Here is a 27666-nt window from a genome sequence, read left to right as displayed (position 1 = left end):
ACGGACACGAATTCATTCACACACGGAGACGCATGAATGTTGGACTTTTTAGTTTACAGGCGGTTGAAGCTGCAGTCGACAGGATTGCTGGTCGGTAGTCGGTTGAGGGAGCTGCGGAGATGTTATTGCTCTTTAAACTCTCCTTTATCAGCTGATTCAGGGGAAAAACCTCTAAAAAACGGCTAAAACCTGCAGCACGGCGAGTCCAGAGAACCAGGATGGAGAAACTGATATAGAAGATGGGTTTAGTGCAGACGAGCTCAGAAAAACAGCTGTTGCTCTCGGTTATGTGTGTTTTTTTGTTGCGGCAAAATCGACTTTCAATTCATTTAATTTCCCTATTTCCTCAGGTTATTGATTTATATCATCCTGGCAGATTACGACGGAATTATTGACCAGTAAAACCCCACGAAAAATCCTGCCCACTGTAGCTTCTGTGTTGCCGAAATTCGGTTTTAATTTAGCAGTTTAGGAGACTTTTCCTTCATGTTCCGCTGTGTTGCACAGAGCCGGCTTGTCTTTTTGATTATTATTATTATTATGGTTAATTCTGAAAAAAAAAGTGTGATGCTAATGCGAATGCTAACGGAGGTGGCTGGTAAATATCTAAGTTCTACGTTGTTACTCCACACGATGTCTGTTTTTCACAACTAAAAAAAAAGTACCTGCAATAAGTCGCCGTCTCATGTCTAATTTAAGAGTTCTGACATATATTGAAAAGGCCACAAGGTGGCGCCAAACTCACAGATTAAGAGTCCAGTTCATCATGAATTTGTTTCTTTCTCAAATGTGAGGTAAGGTGACTTTGTGTTTTTACAAAGATTGAAATAACATTGAAAAAGTTTTTAATCGGGATTTTAATGTTTATTTCTTTTATTATCAGCTCATGTCTGACCTGCAGCTGCACACCTGGACTCTATGGTATGTAACACACACACGCACACGCACGCACACATGACACGACACACGGTGGATTAAGGTGTTTTTGAACCACCAGTTCTTTCTTTTATTAGCACTTTGACAAAGAGGATGCATGGCTAACAACAGCGATGGGACACTTGCAGGATAAATAAACATTGTCGCGTCATGTAAACCTTGTTGTTGGAGTCTTAGCAGGAAAAGTGTATTGTGGATTGTGTTGTCAGGAGTTTAAAGAGCACACGCATGCTGGAGGTTTGGTCGATTATTCACAAGAGGAAAAAGGAAGTGCTCAACATTAACATTAATATTAACTCCTGTGCAGCAGTTACAGTAAATGAGGTGCTTCAAAGCAGCTGCTTTAACTACAGACAGGAAGTGATGAAGACCCAGGACAGACACACAGGGATGGTGATGGGGGGGGGGATGTAACATTCAGGCTGCAGATGAACACACACAAAAACTTGAATACGATACTACAGGAAAAACCCTTCATTACTGACCATGTTGCAGCACAAACACAAGCTTAGCTCGGAAGAGGCGCGGATCACAACGTTTAGCTAAGGATCCTGCGTATTTCACGTGAAAGTGGTTTAGTCCGCTAATATTATTGTGGTTAGATCCAGAAACAACAACTTTAAACTTCACTTCACGATCAGTTTCCATAGCTGTTAAAGGGTTAATACAGATTAGGGAAGACTCTGGATTACGATCCATACAGACACTTTAAAAAAGGAATAAGTTAGACATTTTAGGAAGTTTGCATATTCCCTACGGCTCCAGTAATGAAGCTTTAAAAAAAGCTATCATTTTATATCATCCCAATCCAGATCCTTTGCCGTGTTTTATCAGGACAAGCACAGGTGTTAGCGAGGTGTTAGGCGTTATCTGAAACTCAGTCCTCCTGAGAGCTAATAAATAAACAACCCTTCACATTCACGTTCTCGCCTAGGGACCGATATTTTTTGTCGTATCGAGCTAACTTTGGCCCGAGGAGTCGAGCTACATCGCTTTTGTGGTGTCGCCGATCACCGAAACTGCGTTCTACCTCATTTCAGTGGCTCTTATCAGCGTTGTGTTTGACCAAGAGTCTCACAAACCCTTGAAAATATTCAAATCAATAACACCCAGCCCTTTTTTTCCCCCTCACACCTACAGGATTACTACGTGTAATCTGAATGCTTGTGTTTGGACTTTGTAAAGGAGGAAGAAAACACACACAAACACACAACATGCAAACGAGGACTTGAACCACAGACCGTGAAGCGATGACGTCATGAAACCACACATTAAAACACACACGTCAGTGTTTGTTTTCAGGGGTGCATTTTGCTGCCGTGCATCTGCAAAAAGTATTTTAACTGCTTTAAGATCTCACAGATGTTTGTTACGTGTCCGTCCAAACCCAAGTTATAGAAGGTTAATTAATGACTCAAAATCAACACAAACAGCCTCTTGTGTTCTCGTTGCAGCCTCCGTCCATCACAGCTGAGCAGAGAGCAGAGACTGAGGTATGAGGTCAGTGGAAACACCGTTGATTTTAACTCTGGGGCGGAAACTTTTTGTGAGATTATAAATTATAAATACGTCCACGTGTAACAGACACAGAGAGATAACGTGGTTAAAAATAGCTTTGATTTGGTCCACGAAACAGTGAGGAGGTCACGTCGCCTGCTCGTGTTTCTACACCGAGCTTCAGATTTATCATACACATGAGTGGCTTCTTTTTTATTTCTTTGTTTACATATATATATATATATTTATATATATATACATACATACATGTGTATATATGTGCATATATATACGCATGTATGTGTATATACATACGTGTAAATATGCACATATATATATACGTATATATGTGCGTGTATATATATTTGTATATATACATATGTGCATATGTATATGTATATATGTGTATATACATATGCGTATATATACATATAAATATGTGTATATATGCACATACATATATGTGTATGTGCATATATATACATATATGCCCACATATATACACATGTGTATATATGTGCATATATATATATGCACGTATATATGTGTATATATACATGTGTATAAATATATGTATATGTGTATATATGTGCATATCTATATATGCACATATATACGTATATATATGTGTACATATATACATACATATATGTGCATGTGCATATATATATGCACATATGTACACATATGCAAATATATACATATATATGTGTATACATATATATGTATATATATATACATATAAATATATGTATATGTGTTAATACGTATATACACATATATAAATACACACGCAAATATATTTCTTACTTTTTTTTCAAATGATCAAATATTTCCTAACATGTCAGACTTGTTCTTTTCCTAAAGAGAAATCCAGTGAATGGTGAGAGCGTGAGAACTGTGTGTGTGTGTGTGTGTGTTTAAATGTGACTCTGAGCAGTGGTTCATACACACTGACAGAGGCTGTAGCTGCTGCTGTAGCTGCTGCAGAAACTTCCTTCAGTCACCTGCTTTAATGTGAAGCAGCAGTGAGCGTCTGAGCCGCGGTGTTGGTTCTAACGCCCTCTCCCAGCTCAGAGCACAGAGCCTCTCTTCTCTCTTCTCTCTCACGTCGTTCCCTCCTCTCGCCTCTCGTCTGCTACTTCAAAAAGGTGTTGAGCTTTTTCTCGATGTGGGCGAAGGCGTCGTCGCCCATGTAGTCGATCTGGCCGTCCTCCCATCGCTGCTTCCTCTCCTCGGAGGAAAGCTGAGGAGGCGGAAGAGGAGGAGGATGATGATGATGAGGATGAGAGTCAGGCTGAGACTCTTCTCTCACCTCCTCCTGAAGGTTAATCTGTGTGACAGAGAGGAGGAGAGAGGAGGATTGAGTTAACTGTGAAATAAAACCAGAGATTCACCCACGCTGGAATCTCCTCAAAGAGGAATTACCTCTAATCTACGCTGACGACAGGAAATGCTCTGCATGCAACAACGCATTATATTTATATAGAGCTGCAACTAACGATTGTTTTTGTAATCGATCAATCTGTCGATTATTTTCTCGATTTATCTGTCGTTAATTTTTCGTAAACGATTAATCTGTCTGTTATTTTCTCGATTAATCTGATTTTTCAATTAATCTGTCGATTATTTTTGTAATCGATTAATCTGTCGATTATTTTCTTGTTTAATCTGTCGATTATTTTTCGTAATCGATTAATCTGTCGGTTATTTTGGTAATCGATTAATCTGTCGGTTATTTTCTTGTTTAATCTGTCGATTCGTTTTCGTAATCGATTAATCTGTCGATTATATTCTTGATTAGTGTCGATTATTTTCTCGATTAATCTGTCGATTATTTTCTCGATTAATCTGTCGTTAATTTTCCGTAAACGATTAATCTGTCGATTATTTTTCAATTAATCTGTCGATTATTTTTCGTAATCGATTAATCTGTCGATTATTTTCTTGTTTAATCTGTCGATTATTTTTCGTAATCGAGTAAACTGTCGGTTATTTTCTCGATTAATCTAACGATTATTTTTGAAATTGATTAATCTGTAGATTATTTTCTCTATTAATCTGTCGGTTATTTTTGAAATTGATTAGTCTGTAGATTATTTTCTGAATTAATCTGTCGATTATTTTTTGTAATCCAATAATCTGTTGATTATTTTCGTAATTGAGTTATCTGCCGATTATTTTTTGTAAACGAGTAATCTGTCGGTTATTTTCATAAACTAAACTCGACTTTATTTCTTGTATTACCCAAACCCTCGGTTTAATGTTGCATCAGTACTTTACTGTATAAACAATGACACAATCACACAATCACACAATCACACACACAGCTTCACTCCTGAGGCAAAAGCAACAGGTTTTTTTGGGCAGTGACTAAAAAGTGGAGTTAGTTCCAGTGAACTTGAGTCAGACACCAGAGCCACTTCCTGTCGGCCTGGAACTTTAAAACTATTGGCACCTCGCTGCTGCTGCTGCTGCAGAGGAATCTGAACACAATGAGCTCTTACTTAACTTACTACAATACGACGTGGCGTGGCTTTAACTGCGCGGTCATTACTCACCACGTTTTGAAACACCTGCTCGGAAAAACCACGAGATCACTCGCTCGACGAGTTGTTTCCAAACACTCAGGACGTGACAATGTTACACAACATGTCACAACAGATCAACACGTAGTAAAAATGCTTCTTTCACATTTTCCTCCTCATGCACATCAATGCAATCCAACACACCTTATGATTGTTTCAGCTTCTTAAATGTGAATATTCTCTTTGTTTCTTTGCTCCATAAACAAAGAAATCATTAAAAACTGAATCATTTTGGTTTGTGGACAAAAACAAAGACGTTGGAGAACATCGTCTTTTCCAGGTTTGACAAACACTGATCAACGTTTTTTAACATTTTCTCACATTTTATGGACCAAAGGATTCAGGAAAATAACCGACAGATTAATTGAGAAAATAATTGACGGATCAATCGATTACGAAAATAACCGACAGATTAATCGTTTACGGAAAATAGTCAACAGATTAATCGAGAAAATAATCGACAGATTAATAGATTACAAAACTGTTCGATAGATTAATCGAGAAGATTTTCAACAGATTAATCGATTCTGAAAAATAATCGACAGATTAATCGATAACAAAACTGTTCGACAGATTAATCAATTACGAAAAATAACCGACAGATTAATCGATTACGAAAAATAATCTAGAAAATAATCGACAGATTAATCGATTACGAAAAATAGTCAACAGATTAATCGAGAAAATAATCGAGAAAATAATTGACAGATTAATCGGTTACAAAAATAATCACCAGATTAATCGAGAAAATAATTGACAGATTAATCGATTACAAAAATAATCATCAGATTAATCTTGAAAATAATTGACAGATTAGTCGATAAATCTTGAAAATAATCCACAGATTAATCCAAACCTCTTCATTTCCAGGTCTGACAAACACTGATCAACGTTTTTTAACATGAACCAAACTCTTCATGGATGATGAAAATACTGAGTCAGTTTCAGCTCTAACATTCTTTTACCTTCTCGCCGTCCTCTCCACAGTCGCCACCGCCCAACGCCGTCTCCCCGCCGCGGGCCTTGAGCAGCAGCGGCAGCACCGACTCGGTGAACACCCGCCACCACAGGACCAGGTAATCCGGGTGCAGGTGGCCCGAGTCGGCAGAGTGACCTTTGACCTCGCCCTTCTTGGCGTCGTAGGAGTAGTTCCACGGCTTCAGTTTGCCCAGGAAGTGAACCACCTTGGCGTCTCGGCCGTACCTGTCCACGCAGCGAAGAAGCAAAGGTGGTGAGAATGTGAACGTGTCTCTATATCGTCTGTGAAAACTCTGGCCAGAAACGGGATTAATTAATCCAGACTATAATCCCATGAGGGGCTGGATTTTCTGATTCCTATCATTCGTGGATAAAAAGTCTGGTATCGATTCATGAAAAACCCTTTGATGGATCTTTTAATAAATGTCATTTCCTGTATCCTTTATAAACTCAGATTAACTAACAGCTGACAGACAGAGTGAGTGTGTGTGTGTCTTAAATAGGCACACCTTTAATGGGATTTTAGTGGATTAAGACGTGGTTTTAGGGTTAGACATTCAGTGTTGTGTGTGTTTGTGTGCTAATAATGTACTGACTGTTTGAACGCAGGCAGGTAGGAGTAGATGGCGATGCTGCTGAGGTTGTAGATGAAAGGAAGGTGTTTAGTAATGTCCGCCGTCGCCCAGGTGTTAAAGAAGCTGTTTAGAACGCCCTGATCTCCACCTGTAGACACACACACACACACACACACACACACACACACACACACAGAAATCAGTGTAACCCATTAACTCGACAAAAACCTGGTCCAGAGTCAACGGAGCGGCGTTTTCATGCTCGGTTCAATTAGGCGCATGAGGCGTGGGTTAATGACCTGGCGTTTAAAGGGAGCGATAAGATTGGTTTGACTGATGTCACGCCCCAAAACACACCTACAATTGAGATCGTTCACCACACACACACACACACACACACACTAATGCACTTTAGACCACGCACTGTAGATCACACTGTCGAACACTGCCCTGCCATGTTTTAGATGTTGCCCTGCTCAAAAAACTTTTTTTTTTTTTCAAATAATTTAATTTCTCAACTTTTGTTTAAACAATTAATTAAAAAAATGTATGTTTCAACTTTTGTTTAAAAATATAATAATAATTTAATGTTTCAACTTTTGTCAATTATTGTTTTTTTCAACTTTTGTAACACCCCCCCCCCCAAATGTAATGTTTCAACTTTTGTAAAAAAAAAAATCTATTTTTTTTTCAACTTTTGTAAAAAAAAAAAAAATCAAAAAAAATGTTTCAACTTTTGTCAATGTTTTTCCAAAATGTAATGTTCCAACTTTTGTTAAAAAAATGTTTTTTAATTTTTTTTAATTTATTATTTAATGTTTCAACTTTTGTCAATATTTTTTTCATAAAAAAATTTATATTTCATCTGAATCAGGTGTTTTTGGAGCAGGGCAACATCTAAAACAGTGTTGAAAATATAGAAAATATAGTCAAGACATTGACAAGATTAGCTAGAATAGTCGTTTACCACATTAACAATGTATAGAGTGGATTTCTGATTCATTTAATGTTAAAAAAAAAGTGCTTTTCCTTCAAAAATAAGGACATTTCTAAGTGAGTGTAGATTTGTGAACAGTTAATAATGTAGTTAATGTCAACTGTTGGCCTGATTAAATATGTGTGGTCCTTTGTTGTTAATTATATAAAAGGATAAAAGGCACCAGGGATGCTCTGATGTCTTTGATGTCTTTGATACAAAGACAGATCAGATGTGTAGTGAAAATATCCAGCAGGTTGGTGTCATTTATGCGTCTGTTTTAGCTGCGCTCAGTTTTCCTCTCACCGTCAAAGCTGCCGTTTTCCTCGCAGAACGCCAGCAGCTTCTCGTGAGTCTCGTTGGACGGCGTGAAGACGAAAACCCCCGAGTTAAAACAGTCGGGCCAACCGGGGTCCGGCGCCGCCGAGAGCTCCTCCCTCTCGAAGAGTTCGTCTACGTTGGACAGCACCTGAGTACGGTAAAGGGTTCAGTTCGACTCTTATATCATCGTGATTTAATTAAATTAAATGATTATTTAATAACGACCCCGTGTGTGTTTCCTCACCACAGTGTCGGCGTCCATGAACACACACTTGCTGTACTGCGTGAGCGTCCAGCAGTGAAGCTTGGTGAAGGTCACGCCCAGGTCCGGACGCTTCATCAGAGCCAGGTGAGCCTCGTCGTCAGAGTCCATGATGTTTACCAGACACACCTCGTCAAAGATGGAACCAAGCACTTCCCTATAACACACACACACATGTGATATTGTTAGTATAAAGCAGCCTTAAGCCCAATTTATACTCCTGTGTAAAGTGCTCTATGTAGGCAGAGGCGGAGCTTGTGAACAGGCATGGCAGGCAACTGCTTGGGGCCCCGAGTTGATAGGGGGCCCCACGATACTCGGAGCCCGAGGGCTGTTTTTACTGAAATGTGCAGTGAGCAGCCGCCTCCCCGTCCCCCTTAAACAACAATGGTTGATTTGCAGTGACATCTCAGTAGGAAACCCCCCCTAAAGGGGCCCCACCTCACTTTAACCTGTGTGAAGTCATCGTTCTGCAAGTTGGAAAATGAAGAGGATTATTTACAGTGTAATGCATATCTTTTTTACTCGGTTTATATAGTTTTTAAAAAGCTATTTACAGTATTTTGTTGTGCTTTACCTTTATAGTTTCACATACTTTTTAATGACAATGTTTTTCCATGTTATTTGATTCATTTCGGAAAAAAAAAATATTTTGAACTCATAGATTTTTTTGTTGGTGTCAGATTATGGTGATGAACACTGGTTGGAAGGAAGGGCCCCCTGGGAATTTCTGCTTAGGGCCCCTACAGACTCTAGAATCGCCTCTGTAAGAAGGTTACACAGAGAGCTAACGCTAAAAAAAAAAGTAGTAATTTTACGAGAATAAAGTCGTAATTTACGAGAATAAAGTCGTAATTTTACGGGAAAAAAGTCTTAATATACTAGAATAAAGTCGTTTTATTAAAAAAGTCATAATTTTACGAGAATAAAGTCACAATTTTACGAGAATTAAGTCATTATTTTACAAGAATAAAGTTACATACATATTTTGTTGGTGTCAGATTATGGTGATGAACACTGGTTGGAAGGAAGGGCCCCCTGGGAATTTTTGCTTAGGGCCCCTACAGACTCTAGAATCGCCTCTGTACATAGGTTACGCAGAGAGCTTATGTTTACACACACATGTTTAGACTCTAAATGGCTAATTTCTCGCCTCAAATGATCTTAAAACTGTGTTCCGGGACAGAAAAAATTAATAATAATTTATTTCAGGTGAGAAACGGCCACTGTTTCAATGTAATTCCACTGCAGCAACAACAACAACAACAACAGTCTTTCTCTCTTGGACGCCATTGCTCACTGTAGCAAAAAGCACAAGAACCTTACGTAGTGACCCCTACTGTTCAGGGCGGGAAATATCAGCGCGTATCCGGCATCACGACGGAGAACTATGGCTCGAAATGAATGAATCGTCAACTATTTTGATAATCGATGAATCATTTTTTAAGCTTTTTTCATGATTAAAACCAAGATTTCTGACAGTTTCAGCTTCTTAAATGTGAATATTTTCTTCGTTTCTTTGCTCCACTTAAACAAAAAATCATTAAAACTTAATCATTTTTGGTTTGTGGACAAAAACAAAGACATTTTCCAGGTTTGACAACATTCTATGCGATAATGTAAAGCGATTCATCGAGAAAATAATCCGACAGATTCCAAAAATAACCCGTCGCTGCTCGGTTACCTGCACGGTTCTGCGACGTGAGGTCCCACGAGCACCACCAGCTGCCTGGAAGTGTTGTGGTTTCGCAGCGACTGCCCCAGAACCATGGCTCCTTTGGCGTAGCTGTCGTTGGTGGCCAACGTTACGAAAGCTTGGTCTGTTTGCACAGAAAAAAAAAAAAAACGTTATTTATACAGTTCACAGTCCTATTAGATATGTGCTGCACTCATAACAGAGCTAAATACTTCTATCTGAGACTTAGAGAGGATTTTAAATGATAAAAACAAGGTGTCTGACGTTTCTTTGCACATTTAAAACGGAATACTTTTGCTTTGTGGACAAAACGGAAAATTTGTGACACTTTTTATGGACCAAAGAATGTCACTTTATCACTTCACTGAGTAGTTTATGCAGATATTATTTACACACACAGGGTGTCCGCGGGGTCTTAAAAAGCCTTAAATCCAATCCTTTGAATTTAAGGCCTTACAATCTCTTACATTCTCATAAAATCTCAAAAAAGATCTTAAATACAATTTTTGAAATGTCTTAAAAGTTGTTACTTTTATTTAAAACATGCATAAACTTCAGTTTCGCTTTGAAATGTTTCTGTTTTTGAGGATGCGATAACTTAACTGCAACACGGAACTAAAGTAGGTCACCTGTGTTCCCCGGTGAGAATTTATCAGGCACCACTAGCTAGCGTGCTGTGTGCGCGCCACGTTGTGTTACAGCTTAGCTTAGCATAGCATAGCAGCGGAGAAAACTTAACGAAAGCCCACATCAAAGCCGAATTGCAAGTTCCAACAATTTGTGGCTCCAATTTTCCTTCATGTCTTTTGTACTTTTTTTGCCAGTATGGATTTGAAATGGGTGTATTTGAAAAGTGTATTCATTATGGTCTTTAAAAAGTCTTAAAAAGTCTTGAATTTGACTTGCTGAAAGACCCTGCACCCAGTCATGACATGATGTCATTACACCTGCACACACAACCACATTGCAACCATCACTGACTCACCCTGATCTTCTGCTATTTCATCAAATTTCCTGCACATTGTTTTTGCCCGTCAGGCTTACTTCTTGTAGTCTATGTAGTGTTAGTTCACCTTTTAGTGATATAAATATTAGCTCGTGTGCTATTAAAGATAACATTTCTGCATTCAAATATCTGAAAACTAACTCTGAGTGCATTAGCCAAAACTTTCTCAGCACACAGAAATAAACATTTCTATTTAAGGGAACAAACTGACCTGCATTTCAGTGACATCATCCCCACAATTTGTCAGGATGAGGAAAGAAATATTCACATTGCCTTTTTAGTTTTTTTCTTCCCCCTACGTTATTTAGTATATCAAGTCAATAATGTATGGCGAACACACTCGTTGTTATTTGTTGCACGTTCTCTGCACATCAAAGCTCTCCCTCTGGGATCCCACGCTGCTTCCAAAAACTAAACTAAAACCCCTTTACATTGTTTTTGACTGAGAGGCCCCTGGTGACTGTGCATGTAAAAGTGAATACAGCAGATTATAGCGGCCCCCAATATACTCTTTTCAAACCAGTCTGTCCAACGCAGCATGGAAACGTATATGGAATTTAATTAAAGTAATTTCCAAGTCTGGATAAGTATTGGAAAAATGGGGAAAATAAGTATGGAGAAAATGTTAGTGTTGTTTCCAGACTATTATCTCACTTTCTAAAAATTAAATATCTTAATATATACAAATCAAAACAAGTCACTAACGCAACATAGCCGACCTGTAGAAATCCCATTGATAATCATTTTAATGACCAGATTGCAGTTCTACAGTTTAGCGTTAAGTAATATAAGCGTTAATATAATGTAATTTAAGCGTTAATATAATAACGCTTTATAATTTACTGGGTAATTACCCAGTATTTTGGCCATTGTTCTTACCTTCTAATTACAGGTTAATACCAAGTAACACATTTCTGTTACCATATATTTACTGGGTAGCTAGTAATTGGGGGCTGTAGCTACCTGCTTATTACCAGCTTATAACCCAATAATACACAAAAATTCACCATATAGAAACCAGGTAAATACCCAGTATTTTTGTTTACACTTATTGGTCTGTATCCAGTAATGTCCAATAAACATTTAACAAGCTTAGTAGCTCCTGGATTAAAACTATCAACTGTAGAGATAGAACCAATGCGATATGAAGCCAACTGACTTCATGAAAAATGAGCAAAGGATTTAAAAAAAAACAAACAAACATTGATTTACATAATAAACATCTAACGATTGGTAATCAGGTGTTTGATATTGACTGAAAAATCCTCAGAGAAGTCTGGAAATGGATTTGAAATTGGAAAATGTGCAGGAACTCTGGTTAACTCGAGTCTCTCAGATTAAATCAAAAGTCCAAACCGTGCAAACTAAGTGAATTCTAACCCGCTGCAGCAGAATCAGCGTGTCCCATTCATGTCGGGGACAATTGTGGGAATGAATCGACCCCCTTCCATACATGCATGCATACAGGGAGGGAGGGAGGGAGGGACTCAGTGAGTTACTGCTCAAGAGAAAGTGGGCGCAGAGCCAGCAGCAGGCGTGTCAGACATGTATGTGTGTGTGTGTGTGTGTTGTCATGGGCTTCAGGGGGAGAATGTGACTGGAGTGGGAGTGAGTGTCACACGGTCGCCGTGGTCCGATTCAGTGACCTACAAAAACTCAGCTGTAAACGACGAAATCAAACTGTGTGTGAAAGCTGAACAAGGCTCGACAGGAAGTGTGGGGACAACATGTTGTGACAGGGTTTTCTCTGTGTGTACGTGAAGAAAAACTCACTCTGATATTTGTCCCAGATATGGACGCAAAACAGTCATGAGATTATACACGACTCGTTTACCTGTGAGTGCAACGACTGATATATGAAAGAATATATGCATGAATAGAATTGCGTAAAAATAACAATAACAACAAAAAACTACACTTAGAAAAAAATTGTCTTGCTTCCGAAATATATATATAAATGTATATATAAACCATATTAAAAATAATTATAGTCGTTCAACAGAGCAGTTGTGATGCTGTCACATATCGCACGTCCTCACACGGAAACAAGTCCGTCAAGTTTGCGTCAGCTCCCCAAATCTTTCCAGGAAGTGAATAAATTCTTCTTTAAAAAAATAAAACCGCACTTTAACCACTGAAAAAAAAACGTTTGTCGAAATTACCGACATTGCAGCTTGTTATTATTATTATTATCACTATTATCACGAATGGATTTTAGCTCTAAAAAAAACATAAGATGGAAAATATTATATTATCGTCCTGCAGTAATATGACCATGGTTGCCACGGTAACCCACGTACAGGTCAATTTAAAATGTTTTATCCGATGACTCGTGACGACAAAACAGTGCTGAAAACGATTACTGCCTCTTTAACTTCTATGCTAGCGCCCCCTACTTTACGAGAATAAAGTTGTAATTTATGAGGATAAAGTTGTCATTTACGAGAATAAAGTTGTAACTTTACGAGAATAAAGCCGTAATATATTAGAATAAAGTCGTAATATTAAAAAAGTGGTAATGCTAAGAAAGCCATAATTTTACGAGAATAAAGTTGTAATTTACGAGAATAAAGTTGTCATTTACAAGGATAAAGTCGTAATTTATGAGAATAAAGTCGTAATATTTAAAAAAGTCATAATTTTTATGACGATAAGGTCGTAATTTACGAGAATAAAGTCGGAATTTTGTGCGATGCTTTCTTGTCGGCAAACACGCCAAGACCTGACGATTTTACGACTAGTGACGACAAAACAGTGAGCTGAAAACGCTGCTACCGCTTTAACTTCTATGCTAGCGCCCCCTACAGGAGCCTGTTTACGACTGATATATGTTGGCATTTGGATCTCCAATATCGAGCGTCCCTAGTGTTTTTAACTATAATTCAACATAAATGAATTATAATTTGACTTAAATTGATGAATCTGTCGAGTATGTGGTGTTCTGGAATGTCTTTGTTTTTGTCCACAAACCAAAAAATTATTCACTTTTAATGATTTCTTGGATCAAAGAAACCAGAAAATATTCACATTTAAGAAGCTGAGGAAAACCTGCAGTTGTTCACTTGACACATGGTGAAAGTCTCTGTGTCAGTGGTGTAATGTGACTGAGTTTGGTTACAGTCTGTAACTTCCACTCTGACTGCTGTTGGCACACAAATAAAACCTGAGCACGTCTGATTAAAAAAAAAAGTGATTACACAACACCACTGTAATGCAGATGTGTCGTCATTATGTAAGCGTACATTTGTACATAGTTGTAAAAATGTCTCACGAGAAGAGATAAGTGAAGATTAGCGGTGTTTGAATCCACAAATGGTGATGTAACTGATCTCAATAAATCCAGTACAATTTGTGGAGGCTCAAACTAAAATGTATATATATATAAATTAATATTACTCTTTGTTATAAAGTAAATACATATTTGGGTTTTATTTGACATCTACAGGTGGAACGCTGCTACCTATTTAACTTCTATGCTAGCGCCCCCTACTTTACGAGAATAAAGTCTTAATATACGAGAATAAAGTCGTAATATTAAAAAAAGTCATAATTTTACGACGATAAGGTCGTAATTTACAAGAATAAAGTCGGAATATTGTGCGATTCTTTCTTAAAATGTTTTATCTGAGGTTGGCAAACGCGCGACACAAGACCCCCCCTACAGGAGCCTGTTTATATTAATATATCCGTCATGTGTTGTTATTTATATAAATTAATATTACTCTTTGTTATAAATTAAATACATATTTGGGTTTTATTTGACATACACAGGTGGAACTCTTTCCAATTTGTAATTTTCTATACAAACCAAACACGAGTCATATATATATAATTATATATATAAAATTTAATTTTATAATAATTTGTTGAAGTATTTTTTTGGAGGAAAAACGTATTTATTTTCCTTTTTCTCAAGTGTTTTTCAATAGTAATTGCGTTCAAATGTTGTTTTATTTTGAAAATCCTGACCGGATGTGCGGTTTTTCTCGCTCGCTCGCTTGACAGTGGTCCATCTCCGCTGCAGTAATTCATTGTCGCTCCATCACGACACTTTGTGAACAAACACAACACGGCGACAATGACCCGCGTGCGCGTGTTCACACTGATAATCCGTGTCATCAGTGCACGCGCTGCACCTGCTGCTCGTTTCCGCTGCGTCTCTTTTTTTACTAAAGTGCGACGGTTCGCGCAGGTGTGAGAGGCCAGTTCGCGCAGCAGCACCGGTCCGGTCCGCGGATCAGGTCGGCGGGCCCGTGTTCCGGAGGCTGCGGGTGTTCAGGCTCTTACCTGATGACATGGTGCAGTGACGGGGGTCGTGACGGGGGTCCGCCCGGGGGTCGGAGGTCGTGAGGGAGACGAGAGAAGGTTCACACTGCGAAGGACAGAAGCGCAGCAGCTGAGAACAGTCCAGCACAGGAATTAAGCCCCACATTTTCCGGATCATGTGACCACTGACAACTGACACGCCCCTTTATGCTCTCTCTCTCTCTCCTCATCTCTCTATTCTCTCTCTCTCTCTCTCTCTCTCTCTCTCTCTCTCTCTCAATTTAAAGCTCCAATACAGAACCTTTCCTTCTGTTTATTATTAATGTTAGTTTGTGCTTCTGTTTGGTCTTTGTTACCACAGAGTGTTAGAGACGCATGTTCAAATAAAACAGCAGATTAGAGTCAGAATTCTCAGATTAAAGGAAAATGTCGTTCGTCAGAGTTAGTTAGAGATGAGTCAAAATTCTGAATCACAAAAGTCCGAATTCTGAGTATTATCTTTTGAGAATAAAGTCGTAATATTTAAAAAGTCACGATTATATGAGTCGGAATTTACTAGAAAACATTTGTAGTATTAAAAAAAGCCATAATTTTACAAGAATAAAGTCTTAATTTACTAGAATAAAGTCATAATATTAAAAGATTCATATTTTTTACGAGAATAACGTTGTAATTCACGAGAATAAAGTCGTAATTTACTAGAATAAAGTCTTAATATTGAAAAAGTCATAATTTTACAAGAATAAAGTCGTAATTTACGAGAGTAAAGTCGTAATATTAAAAAAGTCAGAATTTTTACAAGAATAAAGTCGTAATTTACTAGAATAAAGTCGTAATATTCAAAGATTCATAATTTTTACAAGAATAAAGTTGTAATTTACAAGAATAAAGTCGTAAATTTACTAGAATTAAGTCATAATATTAAAAAAGTCTTAATTTTACCAGAATAAAGTCATAATATACTAGAATAAAGTCGTAATATTAAAAGATTAATAATTTTTACGAGAATAAAGTTGTAATTAACGAGAATAAAGTCATAATTTACAAGAATAAAGTCATAATTTTACGAGAATAAAGTTGTAATTTATGAGAATAAAGTCATAATTTACTAGAATAAAGTCGTAATATTAAAAAAGTCTTAATTTTACCAAAATAAAGTCGTAATTTTACCAGAATAAAGTCGTAATATTAAAAAAATCATCTTTTTATGAGAATAAAGTAGTAATATTAAAAAGTCACAATTCTTTGAGAATAAAGTCGTAATTTACCAGCAAAAGTCATAATATTAAAAAGTCATAATTTAATCCTGATGCTAAAGATAATGTGTTGTTGCCCTAAAATAAGTATTTCTTTATTTGTACAAAGGCAGAGGAGTCCTGCAGTCTGCTGCCTCACCACTAGATGTCAGTATTCATACACACTTTAAAGGTCAGGTCATATGAACAGGAGCATTGACTCCAGCTGTGTCATTGTGTGCATGTAATTCCATTCATTCCTCCGTGTGTAAACATAAATATTATGTGTACATGTACACGCGTGGTTGCGTTTCCACCCGTTACACTGTGATCTGATCCTGGATCAGGGTTTCTACATCAGTGACGGTGGAGGTGGAGAGAGTAACCGGAGAGCACAGCTCGGCATCACACAGTGAAACAGGGCCGATCAGGTGTCCTGAGAAAGAAAAGACCTGAGGGATGTGTTCACTGTGTGGAGAGACAACATGGAGAAGCTGACTTTGACTTTGAAAGTCTTCTTGTATTCTAGCTTTCAGCTGATTGTGGGATTATGTGTTTGCTCTTGAACAGTGAACGAGGTGAGAGGAGACGTTAGGAAAGGAGAAGGAAGAAAGAGCCCAGCACTCGTCCTGCGTAAGCTCCTTTTATTCCTTTATTGCATGAACTGTTCACCTCTGCACACAATAATACAGCTGATACTGAAAGACTGACACAAGCAGGTCACAGATGACACAGATTTAGAGCCTTTTTTAAAGGTAAATGAAAAGCTGTGTTGTGTTGTTGCTCTGCAGTTTAATGTGAGTGCCTCCGGTTACAGGTCATTGTGTGAACACAGGCCTTCATGTTTTAAACATGCTCAACACAAAATGCCAAATGTGACACCGGTGTTCTATTAAAAGTAAGAGGCAAAAGACGTCATTATAGGAAAACTCAGTGTGACATTCACTCTCTCAGGTTTTCCCCCATACAGCACAACTCTAAATGTCACATTTAACATCATGGCTCATTGTCATTTATTACAATCTTTGTCAAACCAAACTCAAATGTAAAAGTTTAGCTCATTCTCCCTCATATTTGTGTGTTTTTAAATATATTATATGTGTAAATGGAGAAAGACAGAAGAAAGAAATATACTAAACTAAACTTAAACTAGCCATTTGTTTGTTTTCCTCATTTAACTGTCAATAAACAATTTAAAAACGTACTACAAATACAAGAGCTTAGTTTAGCATAGCTTAGCGTAGCCTTAGCTTTAGCATAAAGACCCAATAATTAATTAATTAATTCTTTAAAAAAACCAAAGTAAAATGTAGGATTAAGTTTTTTCACGAGACAAATGCACAACATTAAAGTGGGCACTTTAATTCAATTTGTTGAGATATTAGCAATGCAAGAGCTTAGCCTTAGCTTTAGCACTTTTAAAGCTCAGACGTTTTATTAATTCTTTAAAAAACCCAAAGTAAAATGTAGAGTTAAATCTTTTTCACAGGTGGTTTAAGAGATTTTGGTGTGTATTTTCAGTGTTGCTAGCAGCTATGCTAAAATAGCCATTTTGTTTGTTTTCCTCATTTAACTGTCAGGAAGGTAAAACCGCTCTTCCACAATGTGAAGTACTACCAATGCGAAAGCTTAGTTTAGCATAGCATAGCTTAGCTTCAGCATAAAGACCCAAGCACTTTCAAAGCTCAGACGTTTTTATTAATTCTTTAAAAAACCCAATGTAAAATGTAGAATTAAATCTTTTTCACAGGTGGTTTAATAGATTTTGGGTCAGTGTTGCTAGCAGCTATGCTAAACTAGCCATTTTGTTTGTTTTCCTCATTTAACTGCCAGGAAGGAAGCACAACCTTAAGTAGTTATGAGCTCTACACTCAGAAATAAAGTCAGAAATATAACAAGAGAAATTCTAGCATTAAAGTGGGCACTTAACAATTTATTGCGATTTTAGCTTAGCCTTCGCTTTAGCATAAAGACCCAATCACTTTTAAAGCTCTGAAGTTTATTAATTCTTTATAAAACCCAAAGTAAAATGTAGAATTAAATCTTTTTCACAGGTGGTTTAAGAGATTTTGGGTCAGTGATGCTAGCAGCTATGCTAAACTAGCTATTTAAACTAGCCTGTTTGTTTTCCTCATTCCTCACACTGTCAGGAAGATAAAACCTCTCTCTTCCACCATGTCAACCTTATTTTATGGTTTTAATGTTAAACTGTTAAAGAGGAAATGGTAACGTCTTCCTCTTTTTCTCTCTCTTAAAATTATCACACTATAAAGTTATAAATCAGACGTATGTACGTCTTTACTCTAAACCAGCGTACAAACGCAGAAAGGACAAACAGATTGCGTGTGGTTTTGTTTTTCTTCTTTCTGGACAATAACGCGATGACACAGCTGCGGCGTTAAATGTTAACTGTCAGACGACGCCTGTCTCAGGGTGCAGGCCGACCAAAGGTCCACTCTGTGCAGCGCTGAGTGACTCCTCCTGTGCTGACGGACGCGGAGATAATCACCTGTGCAGCCTCTCTGAGATCCAGCTTTCCTCTCTGCTCAGCAGGTCTCCAGCCTCGCAGAGAGACATCTGGACTCGTCGAGCCCTCCTCCTGTAAGCCAGACCAGAGGGATCTGGAACTCAAAGACAGGGACAACACAGGCGCTTATGAAAGGTACGTCTTTCTGGCTGTTGTCTAAGAAAACAACAATTATGATATGATATGATATTATTGTCATATGTTATGATGAACAACATATGACAGGAAGTTGCCCTTGAATGTTTCAGGTGCTTGAAGCAGACGCCACCATGGAGAACCACGTCACGCAGATTTCCCGAGTGGACCTGGACGAACTCAGAGAGGCCTTTGATAAGATCGGTCAGTTTCACACACACATAAAGCAGAATAGAAGCAGCCATTTTGGCTCAAAACAGTATGTAAATAAAGGCGTTTTCCACTCGATCACAGAGAATAGAAATACCTGCATTTGCTGACTTTTTTACACACATGAAAATGGCTGCTGTGGAAAAAAAATAAAAAGGTCACTTGTGACCGAAAGGCAGAATTTTACTGCCTGTCATAAAGCATTATCTTATGTAAGAGATTTTTATTATGTGTGTGTGTGTGTGATTTCCAGCTGTAACAATAAGATTGGGCCAAAGTAAGTGTGTGATTATACATAGAAATGTGCAAAAATAAGTCAAGGACATCATCACGTTCGTCACGGTGTGAAAACAGACTTTAAATCGACCGTGTTGTCGTGTGTGAACCGAGTATTTCGTAACCAGAAAGTCACCCGAGAGATTTTATGATGTGATGCATGTAGATAATGGATTAATAACAGCTTCATTATAATTATTTGTTTGATTAAACTTTATAATCCATGGACGATGTTTACCAACGCGATTAATCTTTGTTTAATCGACTCACACCGTCTACATCATCTACGTCCCAGATATCGACAACAGCGGCTTCGTGAGCGACTTTGAGCTCCAGGAGCTCTTCAGAGAGGCCAGCTTCTCCCTGCCGGGCTACAAAGTGCGGGAGATCGTGGAGACCTTCATGGCCGGAGACACCAACAAGGACGAGAAAATCAGCTTCGAGGAGTTTGTTTCCGTAAGTTAGTTCCCCCCCCCCGCAGACTCGCAGACTCGCAGAGATCCAGACGCTCACGCGGCGTATTACGGTCGTACGCGTGGACCTGAAAAGTGTTTCGTTTAACCTGCTCAGATCTACCAGGAGCTGAAGAGCAAGGAGTTCAGCGAGACGTTCAGGAAAACCATCTCCAGGAGGGACGGCATCCGGTCTTTCGGCGGAATGTCGAGGAACTCCAGCGAGGGAACCCAACACTCGTACTCCGGTGAGTTTACATGTGTTAGAGTTTGAGTTTTCACCCGTTTGAAGCTTAGACTGAAGTCACAGAAGTGAACATCAAGTAGAACCATGTAAGGTTCTTCGGAGGGTTCGGACCCTTTTGGAGGGTTCCACCAAGAACCCTTTTAAAACCCTTTATTCAGGAAAGTGGTTTTAAAGGGTTCTCTGGATCAAAATGGTTGTTAAAAGAATCATTAGTGTTACCAAGAACCCTTGAAAAACCCTTTGTTCAGGATAGGGTTTTTCAGAAGCAAATGGTTCCAGGTAGAACCTCAGCCCTTGTAGAAGAACCCTTTTGTGTAGTTATGAAGAAATGTGCCATCGTAGTAGGGTTACACGTTTAGATACCATTGTTTTTTGTGTAAATTAGTAAATGTTCAGCTCTGTCACTTGAACGTAAACTTTGCTATGCAAGATAAATTCAGTTGCACATAATGAACGGAATGAAACTAAGATCTAGGACTCTTTAAGTCTCCATGTTTTAAAGTTCTGAATGCTAATTATTACATTTAAACACTTAAAAAATCCCTTTGTTTGCATACAACCACGTTATGTGTTGGTATGGGTTAGCTTACCAACCAACCATCATCCTTAAGGCTAATCCTAACCCTTTCCCTAACCCTAAATACATTTAAACACTTAAAATATCCCTTTGTTTGCATACAACCACGTTATAATGTGTTCAAACCATTTAATAAATATGAAATTAAGCTTTAATTGTTCAATCTCTGCTGGTTTCAGATGAGGAGAAGGTGGCTTTCGTAAACTGGATCAACAAAGCTTTGGCCAAAGATCCCGACTGCGATCATCTGCTTCCCATGAACCCCAGCGACGAAAGCCTCTTCACGTCTGCGCGCGATGGCATCCTGTTATGGTAAAAAAACACACACACACACACACACACACGCTGAATAACATCACATTAATATAGTTAATATAGTTGATTTATTATAAAGGTGCTAATAAAGGTGAGAAAAATGAACACATTAATGTTTAATCCTCTGGAGCTGCTTCACAGAGGTTAAAGGAGGAATGTTGTGTTGTAATTTTACGACGTGTCATCTTCTTGTGTGTGTGTGTGTGTGTGTGTGTGTGTGTGTGTGTGTGTGTGTGTGTGTGTGTGTGTGTGTGTCTGTGTGATGAGTCGAAAATGACTCACCTGTCACCGATCGCTTCACTGGATCCTTTTCCCTTTTGTTCACTTTCAGCAAAATGATCAACCTGTCTCAGCCCGACACCATCGACGAGCGAGTCATCAACACCAAGAAGCTCACCACCTTCAAAATGACTGTACGTTTATATCTATATATAAGGGTTTTTTATAATTTATATATATATGTTTTAATATTTTTCTTTTACTTTATGTACAGTTATATTGTTGTCGTATAATCCAGATTAGTACAGTTGCCGTGTGATAGTCTCACCTGCAAAATTCAAGATTGAAGATGTTTGTTGTCATTATGTTCATGTAAAGACAGAAAAAATACAAAAATAACATCAAAAATAATATACATATAACTTAACAGTTATAGAATAAGTATAGAAATAAATAATAAGTATTCAAAATAACCACTGACTCCAGATGTGTTGATTTATCTGCGTTTCGTAGGAGAATCTCGTCCTGGGCCTGAACTCGGCGTCGGCCATCGGCTGCACGGTGGTGAACATCGACGCCCCTGATCTGATGGCCGGGAAACCCCATCTGGTGCTGGGACTTCTGTGGCAGATTATCAAAGTGGGCCTGTTTGCTGATATAGAAATCAGCAAGAACGAAGGTCAGCGCGCGCACACACACACGCACACATCTGCACAAACACACACACACACACACTGTTGATCTCAGCAGAAGACACATGTAATGAGTATAAAATCCAGATATAAGAAGTGTAATGATGCAACAATGCAAACAGATGAAGTCATCGTTGCCTCATGTTTGCATGTTAGAAACAAAGGTTCCATACTTTAATATTATAAGATATAATTTTGTATGTTATATGAACGGGTTGATTAAATGTAAGTTAAGCATTGCTTTAAGGTGCTATTGCAGCTCATGTGAGGACAAATTCTAACTATCTATAAACCCCCCCGCAATAAAACATGAACCGCGTTTCGTTGACAGAGTTTACTATCTGGAGACATAAAATGAGTTTATGGATCGTTTTTCCACTCACGGCCTCTTTGCTTTCATTTTCTCCCACAGGTCTCTACGGGCTCCTGAAGGAGGGAGAAGAACTGGACCATCTGCTGTCCCTGTCCCCCGAGGAGCTGCTGCTCCACTGGGTCAACCACCATCTAAGCAACGCAGGGACGCAGACCATCAGCAACTTCAGTGGAGACATCATGGTGAACCTGCAGCACAACACACACACACATATATAAATGACACAAAGACATTGTATGACCCCTCCCTTTGTTGTGCTGTGTCACCGCTAGGACTCGCGGGCCTACTTCTACCTGCTGGACCAGATCACATCGCACGAAGAGAACAACAAGATGAGAATCAAAATCGACATGAGTGGCCTGCATGTGAGTCTGATTCTGAATTTGTGAGAATTCATGAGTTAAAGGTCCAGTGTATAACAGTTTAAAATAAAAAATGTAATGTAAATGTAATAAGATAACTTAATTGGAGCCGCTTGATGGAGGCAACAGCAGCAGATCAAAATTAGATTTTTCACAGTAGAAAATGGTTTGAATGTAACTGTGGTGTGTTACATTTGTATTGCATTTACACATTATGTTGCGTTTCATGTGTGTGCATGCAGGAATCTGATTTGGAGGAAAGGGCGGAGCTGTTCTGAATTTTTGAGAATTCATGAGTTAAAAGTCCAGTGTATAACAGTTTAAAATAAAAAATGTGTTGGTTTTTCTAGCTTTAGAAACTGTCCATGTACTTTGTGCAAGGACCCGTCTCTGCAGAGGCGGCCATCTTGCTCCACCGTGTGTCCACAGCTCCCTGAACACACGGGATCTTTAACCCTTTAACACCAAAGCCTCAAAATGTCGTTTTTTTGGCTAATGTTAACCATAAAAGGACCAGAGAATACAATTTACTGCATGTTAAAACAGTTTAAAACATATTTAAAGTGACATTTGTTTGAGTTTTTGTCACAATGTCCTGCAAAAGCGCGAGTCAAATAACCACATATTGGCTTTCAGAAACCGTAGCGTAATTACGGTAATGCTAAGTGCGTCGTCTGCGATATCGCTCACACATACACAGAGGGTGTTTCTACGCTTCTTTTGTAAGAAAGTTGTATATACAGTATATATATTTAACGCAATGTTTCTTGACCAGGCTTCATTTAAAGAAAGCTTAATTGGAGCCGCGCGATGGAGGCAACAGCAGCAGATCAAAATGTGATTTTTCACAGCTGAAAATGGTTTAAATGTTTAACTGTGGTTTGTTACATGTGTGCGTTACATGCGTGTGCGTGCAGGAGTCTGATATGGAGGAAAGGGCGGAGCTAATGCTGCGGCAGGCCGCCCGCCTCGACTGCAGACAGTTTGTGTCGCCGCACGACGTCGTGTCTGGAAACAGCAAACTCAACCTGGCCTTTGTGGCCAACCTGTACAACATGCACCCAGCCCTGCAGAGAAGTCAGACCAACGGCAACGGCATCGAGATCGCACACATAGCAGGTGAGATATACTTTTCCTTGTTTTACCGAGATTTGGCCATAAAACACTGTCGCTATCGCACTCTTTGACGGGGTTCTACAGGGAACCGATGCAGATGTTTTAGGTGGTTATATATGATGGGATGTAGCGGCCGTAAATCTCTATGAACGTTAGGTGATGTGTGGGAACCGTTCATCACTATCTTCATGTCTTTTCAGGCGAGTCCAGAGAAGAGAAAACATTCCGCAACTGGATGAACTCTCTGGGCGTGGCTCCATACGTCAATCATCTGTACTGGTATGTCACTTATTACATCATCATCATCATCATCATTATACAAACATAACACCCATACACTTATTGTACTTGTCACATCTGCACTGTCCAGTTACCGATGACTTAAATCCTCTAACAATTAAACAGGGAGTGTCTTGGTCAAAGGTTATTGCTTGATGTTATTTTTACGATCACAGTTGCAGTTGAAAATGAATCATAAATGTATATTAAATGTTATCATAATTTTAAATACGCTCTGGTCAGGAGTCCATGTGACTCCGTGGAGAAATACAATAAGTCCTGCACTGATTTACTTATTTATATATATGGTTTTATCTTTTGATGTTATTTGTGCAATCTTATCTTATATTGTTATTATTAATTAATTAATTAATTAATTAATTGATTGATTGATTGATTGATTGATTATATATTATTTAATTAATATATATGATTATTATCATTATTATTATTATTATTATTATTATTATTATTATTATTAATAATAAATACATAATAATTATTAAATACTTAATTAATTAATCAATTAATTAATTATATATTATTTAATTAATATATATTATTAGTATCATTATTATTATTAATAATAAATACATAATAATTAATTAATTAATTAATTAATTAATTAATTATTTAATGGTACAATGGTGTAAGTTATATTGTTGAGGAAACAGCAGCAGCTGCGATTCATGATCACATTGATGGTTTTTTTTGTTTTTTTTGCAGTGACCTGCGCGACGCCTTGGTGATTCTGCAGCTTTACGAAAAGGTCAACGTGCCCGTGAACTGGAGTCGGGTCAACCAGCCGCCGTATCCCGTCCTGGGTGCAAATATGAAGAAGGTACGACGACTCGACTTAACTAAACATGCAAAAGTATTGGATTTGTGTCGTGGTAAATAAAGAGAGAAAATGTTATACATGTGATACATAAAATATTCCAGCTGGAGAACTGTAACTATGCGGTGATGCTGGGCAGAGACGTCGCTCACTTCTCTCTGGTCGGCATCGGAGGAGAAAACATCAACGATGGCAGTGCTTTGCACACTCTGGCGCTCGTCTGGCAGCTGATGAGGAGGTAAACACGCACACACACCGTCCAGAGTCTTGGCACTTTTTCTCTGCCGTAGTCGTAGTAGTTTGGAGAGACTCACAGTTTCAGTGATGCCTCCTGCTTGTTTATTCCTCAGGTACACGCTGCAGGTTTTGTCAGATTTGGGCGACGGAGAAAAGATTGGCGATCAGATCATCCTGAACTGGGTCAACACCACGCTGAGCCAGAAACGCAAGGACACACAGATCAGCAGCTTTAAGGTAGCGTACGTGTACATGTTGTATTTGTGTAGAAATTGTATTATTTCTGGTTATGTCATCATCACATATCGAGCCCAACCATACTCACATCTTTTGGAGTGAAAATCCGGTCTTTCTGGGATGAAATAAATTCAGTTCTTTGTGAGGTCTTAAGATATGGAATACCACCAACATTTCAAGTAATGTGCATCAGGTATATACAGTACAGACCGTAAGTAAAGGGGACCAATATTTAATCAAAATCCTCCTTACAGTGGGGAAAAAAGACGTACCAACACCAAAACAGTGAATGAAAACGACAAACAAGGGTGGCTGGAGAGACTGATATGTAAAATTCGACTGAAGGAGGCATAGTTTAAAAGTTTTGTATTGTTCATTATGTTTCCCCTACTTGTTTTGTCTTTCGGGGGTTTTATTGTCTTCCTGTTTTTTTGATTTTCCATATAAATATTAAAGGCGCCATATGTAAGAATGTGGCCAAAAACGGTTACTACACTGAAATTCAAAATTCCGAGGTCTTTTAGGTTTCATTTTCTCCGCCATTGTATCTCAGACGTAACTGGCAACCCGTGGTTGCTCGGCAGCTGAGACTCTACTGACTGCAATGATTGGTAGACGGCGCTAGGTGGCGCCACATGACACCAAAACATGATTTCAAAACATAAACATGATTTGCAGTCTGCAAAATATTTTTTTTTAATGCAAATATTTTCTGTACTGTTGTTGTTGGTGAGTTCAGTTTGTTATGTAATTATTCCTGAGTCTCTGTGACATATTAGGAGGATTTTATGGCCAATTGCTTTAGATTTATTCCGTAATGCACCTTTAAAACATAACAAACAAAAGGTCATTTCCATATCATTGTCAGTAAAATGCAAATAAGTCTTTCTTTACTTGTGAAAATTGTTATGTTAATGTTATTATTTCTCTGGGTACATTTGACCTTTCCCATTCTGTTTCCCTGCAGGACAAACTGATCAGCACCAGTCTCCCAGTGTTCGACCTGATCGACGTCATCGCTCCCGGAACAGTCAAGTGGGACATGGTGAAGCGAGTGGAGACAGGACGGCTGAAAGACGAAGATAAACTCAACAACGCCAAGTAAATTCAAACCCTGTTTTTGTTTTTGTTGCCTTTCCTTTTCCTACTTCTTGTCACTCAATCACCATTTCCTGACTCCTCCCTCTTCCTGTTCCCGTCACAGGTATGCGATCTCATTGGCCCGTAAGATCGGAGTTCGCGTCTACGCGCTGCCCGACGATTTGGTCGAGGTGAAACCCAAGATGGTGATGACGCTGTTCGCTTGCCTCATGGGACACGGCATGAAAAGGGCCGACCGCTGAAAAACGACAACGAATACAGACACGAACAAACCTGGGAACCTGCCACCGATATTATTAATATTACAGTTATACGTTATATTTCCTTTTTTTCAACTTTCATCATCTTTGTAAATCCGCTGACCTTGTTGTGATCACTCAAAAGAGGCATTAAGATTATTTTCAGGAAATAATAATAATAAAGTATTAAGTATCCCGTATTGTACAATTATTTGTGTGTTTTTGTATAGGAAAAAAGTCTCATCAACTTAAAAATAATTTCACCGTTTGTGTATCTGTGATTTTACATAATCAACTAATTGTTCTTTGTGATTTCCTAATACTAAATACCACTTGTCATGTAGCGACTCCTGCAATGTGAGCATAAGAATCATACACGTTTCTCCTTTCAGCAATGCTGTAAATGTTGTGCACTGATGTTGCTATTTAATTATTAAAAAAATTTACTAAATCTCTGTGTGATTTTTCAAAAGATACATTTAATTTATCTTTGACTGATACTTTTCTTTTAAATACAACAATATAATATAAAATAACATAATACAATATAATATATCATAATATTATATAATGTAAAATAACATAGTGTAATATAACACTACAATATGATATAATATAGCATAATATAAAATAACATAATACAATATAATGCATCATAATATTATATCATGTAAAATAACAATACAATATAATATATCCTAATATTATATAATGTAAAATAACATAGTGTGATATAATATAACACTACAATATGATATAATATAACATAACATAATATAATATAACTCATGTAGTATTATATAATGTAATATAATGTAATATAACATAACCTAACATAATGTAATATAATACAATGTGAAGGGGGAGCAATTTACCGATCGCGGTTTTATGTGGTGTG

At 38.1% G+C, this 27666-nt stretch overlaps 2 protein-coding genes across 2 annotated transcripts; one reads left to right on the top strand and one right to left on the bottom strand.

The window, feature by feature from the left end:
* Positions 1-3512: 3512 nt before the first annotated feature.
* On the bottom strand, positions 3513-15279 carry LOC310929999 (glycogenin-1-like; the record flags this gene model as incomplete). The annotated part of the gene is made up of 7 exons (XM_083892882.1): positions 3513-3766; positions 5987-6224; positions 6596-6722; positions 7857-8019; positions 8116-8290; positions 9818-9953; positions 15123-15279. The coding sequence occupies 7 exons, from the start codon at positions 15277-15279 to the stop codon at positions 3572-3574; spliced, it is 1191 nt and encodes a 396-aa protein (XP_083749008.1). The 3' UTR covers positions 3513-3571.
* A 3853-nt stretch (positions 15280-19132) lies between these two features.
* pls1 (plastin 1 (I isoform)) lies at positions 19133-26771 on the top strand (the record flags this gene model as incomplete). The annotated part of the gene is made up of 15 exons (XM_083892505.1): positions 19133-19202; positions 19780-19940; positions 20055-20184; positions 20940-21072; positions 21407-21488; positions 21808-21973; positions 22399-22541; positions 22632-22724; positions 23639-23840; positions 24038-24116; positions 24843-24957; positions 25059-25192; positions 25305-25428; positions 26396-26529; positions 26633-26771. The coding sequence occupies 15 exons, from the start codon at positions 19133-19135 to the stop codon at positions 26769-26771; spliced, it is 1905 nt and encodes a 634-aa protein (XP_083748631.1).
* Between the last annotated feature and the right edge of the window lie 895 nt (positions 26772-27666).

The sequence above is a fragment of the Microchirus variegatus genome (assembly GCF_963457635.1).
Source record: "Microchirus variegatus genome assembly, chromosome: 7".
Lineage (NCBI taxonomy): Eukaryota > Metazoa > Chordata > Actinopteri > Pleuronectiformes > Soleidae > Microchirus > Microchirus variegatus.
The sequence above is the reverse complement of the archived record's forward strand: the minus strand, read 5'-3'. Positions and strand labels throughout refer to the sequence as shown.